This window comes from Chenopodium quinoa, unplaced genomic scaffold (genome assembly GCF_001683475.1).
Source record: "Chenopodium quinoa cultivar QQ74 unplaced genomic scaffold, ASM168347v1, whole genome shotgun sequence".
Classification (NCBI taxonomy): domain Eukaryota; kingdom Viridiplantae; phylum Streptophyta; class Magnoliopsida; order Caryophyllales; family Amaranthaceae; genus Chenopodium; species Chenopodium quinoa.
Window position 1 is genome coordinate 616,356 of NW_018744855.1, and position 7,066 is coordinate 623,421.

General features: G+C 37.6%; 1 protein-coding gene across 2 annotated transcripts; it reads right to left on the bottom strand.

The window, feature by feature from the left end:
- Nucleotides 1-2,624: 2,624 nt before the first annotated feature.
- LOC110704639 (scarecrow-like protein 6) lies at nucleotides 2,625-5,984 on the bottom strand. 2 transcript variants are annotated; one of them, XM_021882455.1, is made up of 2 exons: nucleotides 5,402-5,984; nucleotides 2,625-5,300 (listed from the first exon to the last, which is right to left on the bottom strand). In XM_021882455.1, exon 2 carries the CDS (start codon nucleotides 5,298-5,300, stop codon nucleotides 2,934-2,936), a length of 2,367 nt encoding a protein of 788 aa, XP_021738147.1. In that variant the 5' UTR covers nucleotides 5,402-5,984; the 3' UTR covers nucleotides 2,625-2,933. The 2 variants fall into 2 exon arrangements, with proteins under 2 accessions (XP_021738147.1, XP_021738146.1); XM_021882454.1 differs by having other exon boundaries at nucleotides 5,407-5,983.
- Between the last annotated feature and the right edge of the window lie 1,082 nt (nucleotides 5,985-7,066).

Here is a 7,066-nt window from a genome sequence, read left to right on the forward strand (position 1 = left end):
ATACTACGTAATTGGTATACATGGGCAATATGGACGTTGTTTGGAATATACTCGTAAATGGCTAAGCCTAAGCTAATGGATTGTTGCTTATATAACATGTCAGATTCACAAATTCCATGTTAATGTTAAAGTAATTGAAATTGAAATTACAGTAGCTTAAACAAATAATGGTTAAGAAAATTAAAAAAATAATAATAAAATAAAATAATAATAAAAATAATAATAATAAAAAAAAATGAAAAAAAAAGTGGGGAAAAGTAATTAAAAGTGTTCCTTGGCACCAAACAGAAAAATGAGCGGCATCCCTGTATTTTCCCAGCAAAATTAATGGAGACGTAAAGTAATTCCGCAAATGCCAACCCATTCAAAGCAAATCCCATTCTCTATTACTCACTTTGTTTTGTACCCCTCTTTTTACTCATTATTATACTATACAAACACAGTTTTAAGAGAGATTAGGTGATTTTCCTTATTTAATTAAAGGGATTATTTTGCTAGTTAAATATAAAGAAATAAGGGACCATCAACGAATTAAATAAATAATAATGGCTACTAAATATTATGACAAAAAGCTACTCCTTAAACTGTCATTGTCCACACCTAGCATGTTCTTGTAGAGATTTTTATTAATTAACAATGAAATTAGCACTATCTATCATCTTCATCACCCCCCAATTAAATAAATAACCCACTTGCAAACAAAGCTACATCACCCTTAAACTTGTGATTTTGATATCAATAAACTTTAAAATAACAATAATAACAAGAAGAAGATTATATTAATAGCAACTATAATGTAAACCAAATTGAATAAATGAGTAAACTAATGAAGCTAATGGATCAATCAAACATGACCCATGTGGTCTGATTAGCAGCTGTCTACTAAAACAATGCAATGCCTGAGAAGGGAACCAAATTCAATGCACAGTAAGACAAGCTTTCCTCTTTTTTTTAATCCTCAATTAGCAACATTTTTTAATTATTATTACTTAGCCATTATTAAAGATTACACCTTTAATAATTCAATGACAGTCTAACATGTTACCAAATCCCAGGGCCAGGGGTATTCATGTAAATCATCGCTCACTGATGGGGGTATATTCATCCACATTGTCAAGACATTCCAAGGGTATCAACAACATGACTCTCAAACCCTTCAATTTACCCAATTATAAGATATAACTGAATTTAGCCAAGTATTCTTTCACAGATTCATGTTTGCCAACCTAACATCTTTAAGTGTACATTCCGGTATAAACTAGAGATATGTTCTAAAGTTATGCACCCCCCTTCCTAGCAATTTTGTTGGGAACTTACCTACTAATCTAGCAACAATGAACAGATCTTATAAAAATATAAAGCAGAGAAAATCAAGACTAATTCTTTAATCACACAAGATCTATCCCCCACCAAACAAAAGATTTTAGCGGCGTCATAATGCATAGATAATGACCAACTTGATTAGTGCAACTTCAATGGAGTAGAAAATTTTCACTAAACTATGTCCCTGTCCCCAAGTTAAGGGGGTTTTTTTTTTTGTTTTTGAATCATGTCAACAATTGAGTTTTAGATCCAATCATTTTACCTTATAATAAGAGGAAATCCCATATAAACTTCATGAATAAGCATTAGTACACCCGATTACTCACTTCCTCTGGATGTTTCACAATGCACAACTCACTCCCTGTACCTCCCCCGACCATCATCACCATACAAAGTACCACCACCTATCCAAATTATCACAACTACTAATCAACTAGCCTCTCTCACAGTCTCACATGTAATTGGAATTTTATTATTTTCGCACCCCCCCCCCCCCCAAAAAAAATAAAAAAAAAATAAAAAAAGTGATTTGTCAACCATTTTCTCCATCCCAATAGTCTTTTCAGAGCTTGAGAATACCAGATACTTAATTCAATATATACTCTTGAATATTCAACTTTGACAATTCTAGAAGAAGTGAAGCAGTATATAATATTTATAATACAACATCAGGGAATGAGAATGGGAAAATGAAGAGTAAATATCCCAGAGAATCACACTCCTAACTACAGGTTTCATTCAGCATACTCAATAGAGCAAGTACAAAATTTCAAAGTAGCATGTTCACTGAGAAAAAATTTATGCAAAAGAGGGTTGAGTAGCACAGTAAAACATACCTGGCTTCACTGGGAATACAAGAAGGATAAGATAACCACTCACATCGAAGACGGGTGGCCAAGGTAATCAAGGTGCATTGCAAATCAACACAAGGACAAAAAATATGAAACATCGAGCCTTGATGTAAACTTTCATCCAATCAGTATGACAAGGTGACAGATGACAAATTGACAATAACCAAATATGATGATGAAAGAAACATACCCAAACAAAAAAAAATGCTTAATCACTCAAACAGTTGAGCATTCAATTGCTAATTAGTGCCTAGGCAATCTCCAATAATGCTAACTCACAGTGGTATTACCTATATCCACTTCTCTCAAGTCACTGGAAAATAAATCTACATTTATGATCATCATGTGTCATAACTTAGTTGTTTGTCAACAAATTAAACATGGAAAAATATACACAATCAAGTAAAAACATTTTTAACACTGAGCAAACTTGCCAGAGAATTAAGCATGGACAGAAAAATATGATACTTAACAATTAGAATGTCAAAGGACATGAAAGCTACGAATACTAAACTTTGAAGTTAATTGTTTGGTTGTACATAGCAAAATAATACGCCGGCTTGAAAGGCACAAAGGCTAGAATACTCACAAGCAAGGAGATAGAAAAGAGTTTTTAAGCCACAAAGAGAGGTGTCATCATCACCATAGCTTCTAATTATTGACAATACCATGTATCACATAAAACATTTAAAACCTCCGGGAATGCAATGTGACCAATATGCGAAAGCAAACCTCCTAGCTTGATGGAATTGAGTCTTCTCAACACCTCCATGCCGAAGCTGCCACCAGTTCCCGCCTCTGCCAACTTAGCACTAGAGATGCCTGCCGCTTCTCTACATGAAATCCCCTCCCTGGAGTTCTCTTTACCACATAATCTGCCTGAGTTTCGGTGAAATTGCTAAACTGCACGGGTGAAAAACCAGCTGAGGCAAATAAGTTCTTCCAGTGGGGCAACTTGTCAGGGACATGGACACGCCCCAACACCGTGCTTTCAATCCTAGGCTGGATAAAAAACTTTTCAACCTTGTTTACAATGTCTGTGGCTACATTTAGACCATCAAGTGACTCTAAGAAATTAGTGCACGAGTCAAGAGTATGGACAAGATGTTGTGGGAAAGAAACGTCACAGCGATCAAACCCTCTGTCCAAAGAGACCACAATTTTGGGGGCACGCTGCTTAACAAACTGGAGGATGGGTGGAAGGATAGATGGGCGATTGGATGACGACCAAATGGGGATACTAACAGCAATTGCTTCATCTTCTGAGGTTCTAAAATTGGGCAAAGAGCACGAAGACGCATCAAACAAATCCAAATTGACAACTTGAAGCTCAAAAGCAATACCAATATCATTTGCAAATTGCACAAGGTTTTCACGGATTAAGGCAAGTTCAAAGGGGTGACTTGAGGATGGAGCTAAAGCAGTGATTTTGAGGGATGGGGGACCTCGTTTCCTCAAGGGAAGCTCTTGAATAAATGACGCCCATTGAGCACCGCAACCAATATCAAAGTCAATAATATGAATAGCATCAGCATCGTCAAGAGCCTCGAGGATGGCTTGTGTGCAAGTGAAATTCATAAACTGAGTAATGGGGGAGACCTCAGAAAACATCTTGTAGGCATTCATCTTATGAACAACATCATATGGAGTGAGGGTCTTTGACGAAGGAGCTGCAACTGGGTTGCCCGTCAGGAGCATTTGTAGAGCTTCCTTCACATACAAAGCAGCCCGAACGAGGGGCTTTGCCGGGAGGGAGAGCTGGTGATTGAGCCGCGCCAATATCTCTTGCGCGAGTGAGAAATTCCCAGTTAATATAAGGTCTGCCGCCTTGAAGAGCTGGTCTTTTATATCCTGCTCTTGCAATTGCTGCTGCTGATGAAGGACGGGCAATGGGAAATGGTTCTGTTGCTGCTGCTGATGATGGTTTTGTTTAGGCACCATCATTGGCGGAGGCAAACCCATGGGAAACTGCTGGAAACCCACACCCGCCTGCTGCTGTTTCCGCAACATTAAGTCATGACCCTGATCATGAAACGGGTTCTTGACAGCAAGATTCGGGTCTAGAACAACGCCGGGATTATGACGTTTGTTGGGAGGTTGAAATAAATGCTGGTCTAGGTGACAGTAACCCAATGGGGGCATGAAGAAGCTAGGGTTTCCTAGGCTCTGCGCCTGGTGTTGGTTCATCACCAATTGTGGGTTGAATATCTGGGGCTTTTCATCACCAACCTCAAACTGATGCGGATAATTATTACTATTGTTAATTGAACCCAGAAGCATGGCATTTGAAGGATTTATCCCCCCGTTTTTAGCATCCAAATACCCAGATGAAGAATTAGGAGAAATTAAAGCAATCTTGGCATTACCATTAGCATTACCATATGATTCAGACCCCCCAAGAAAGGCTACACCTTCAGAAGCAGCAGCAGCAGCAGCCGCGGCGGGGAGAGGATGAGGATGCTGTTGCAGCATGTGGTGCCTGGACGGCGGCGGAGTGTCGAATCCAGGACCTTGATCAACAACACCAAGACCAGCATTACCCTCATAATCAACAAGGGTGCCAGATTGCAAAAGATGCTTCAAACCCAGAGAAGGGTCTTCAGCATCTCCAATGATCCAAGGCAGTAAAGCACCTTCCCCAGTCGGAAACAAGGCATCCCAATCTTCTAAACCGGCGACTCCGACTCCGACTCCGACTCCGGCGGAAGAAGCAGCGGTGACATTGTCATTGTCAGATCCTTGTTGGTGATGGTGGTGGGAGGGCCAATCCTCTTTGCGGGCACAAGCGGGGTCCGCCACACCGGCAGTAGTGGAGTAGTTGTTTTTGCAGTTGGTGAAGGAGGATGAAAGAGTGGATGTGGAGGTGGGTGGACTGGGGCTGCGCCTGGTAGTATCCAGAGTAGATGTGGGTTCACTCTCAATCGAACTTGCCGAGATTTGCTTTTTCGCCGGATTCTGTAAGAATTCGTCTTCGTCGTCTTCTTCGTCTCCCTGAGAAAGCTGTTGGTGGTGCTGTAAATTGTCTAGGGTCTTCCAGGTTGGAGTAACAGAAGAAGAGATTTGTGAAATTAAACCAGAAACCTCAACCACACCCTTGCCTTGCAGATTGTAGGGCATAGCTCGCATCTACATCCAGAACAGAAAAACACCACCCAAATTAATCAAAACCCTAAAGAGAGAAGACATTAAACTAAAAATAAAGATTTGAGAAAAGGGAAAGGCATTACATTACCATAGTGAAATGGGTGGTATCAGAAAAGAGGAAGCAGAACAAGTGGATGAAAGTGGTTCAAGAAGAAGAAATCAGGCATATCTAATCCCTTGAGGCTCAGCAGCAACAACAACAACATTTCTAATTTCTTCTTCTTCTACTAGTTGTACAGAACAAAGAGGGGTTGCTTCTTCATATCAATCAAATATCATATGATAAATTTTATTAAAATTAAAAATAAAGAGTGGGGGTTCCTTGTTGGTGAGCCTAAGGGGTTGGTTTTGTAATGTAGTCTAAAAATGAAAGAGGGAAGCAGTAACTAGTCTGTAGGCTTGTATGGTTGTTCTGGCATGGATGCGTGCATCATAATAAAGTTAAATAAAGTTGCCTCTTTTCTTTCTTTCCTATTTTCTCTCTCTTTCTTTCTTTCTTCTGGGTTTGGTTTTAGTTTTAGTTTTCTCCCTCTATTCAATTTCTCAAGGACATTAACCCTTTCTTTTCTCTCTCTCTTGTGAGTTATGTACAGTACTTGTATATTTTCTCTGGGGTTTTATTATGTCCCCTCCTGCCTCCAACTGGTCTACTATTGCTCAACCCATTTACACTCCTCTCCCTTTTTTTTAAAACTCCTTCTACTGTATTGTTTTAGGACATGTTCTTTTAAGCTTAATTTTCATTCAATTTAATTTAGTTCAGTTCAATTCTAATCAGTTCAATTCAATTCAATTTCTAATTTCATTCTCTCATAAATAATTTATTTCGATTTTATTCAATTCAGTTCAGATCAGTTGTTTTCAGTAAATCGAAACAAACCCTTAGTGTTTCATTTTGACTTTGTACTATTCATATTCTCCAGTAGTCTCCATAAATCACATTGACTAATAACATATTAGTCATCAACTAAAAAAAACATTTGAGCAATGTCTTGGCAGATCGAGCATATAATCGAAGACATTCATTCCATCCTTTCTTGGTTTCGCTATTGGAGCATCCAGCACAGCACGTCTATCGAGAGACAAATCATACAGCGGATTAGTTAGTTCAAAAACTTTTGTATGCATTCGATGTATAGTAATATTATTGTACATCCAGGTAACTTTTGTTGAATATAGAGTATTTTTTGTTGAATTTAGGGTAACTTTTGTTTATATCTCGATAACTTATATATTGGGTAACTTTCATTCATTATAAGGTAACCTTTGTTCATTTTAAGGTAACTTTAAAGCGTTTTAAATGTTTGTCTAAATAGTTAATGTAGGTCATCTAGTGTATAATAATAGTAGTATGGATATTGAGTTTTGTAATAACTCTATTTTGTTTTATAATCTATATCTATACTTAGTATTTAAAAAAGCAAACCAAAAAAGACATATGTCATTATTCTATTACACTTCCCTGACTTCTTTTTCAACCCAACGTGCCACATGTCATTTTACCTTTTTTATTTTAATTATACAATTTTTCTAAACTCTTTCATTAAACACTTCATCTTCATCTCCCCTCTTTAATTCAACCTTTTTATTTTTTCTCTTTGATTTTAGTCCCTCCATCTTCTTTCTATTAAGTCTCCTTTCAAATTAAAGTCCCAAAATTTTTATTTCTTTAATTTTGTTTTCAGTTACATATTACACTCATAATTATTTATTGGTATCTCTAATGTAATTTTCTATGAACAAGTCGT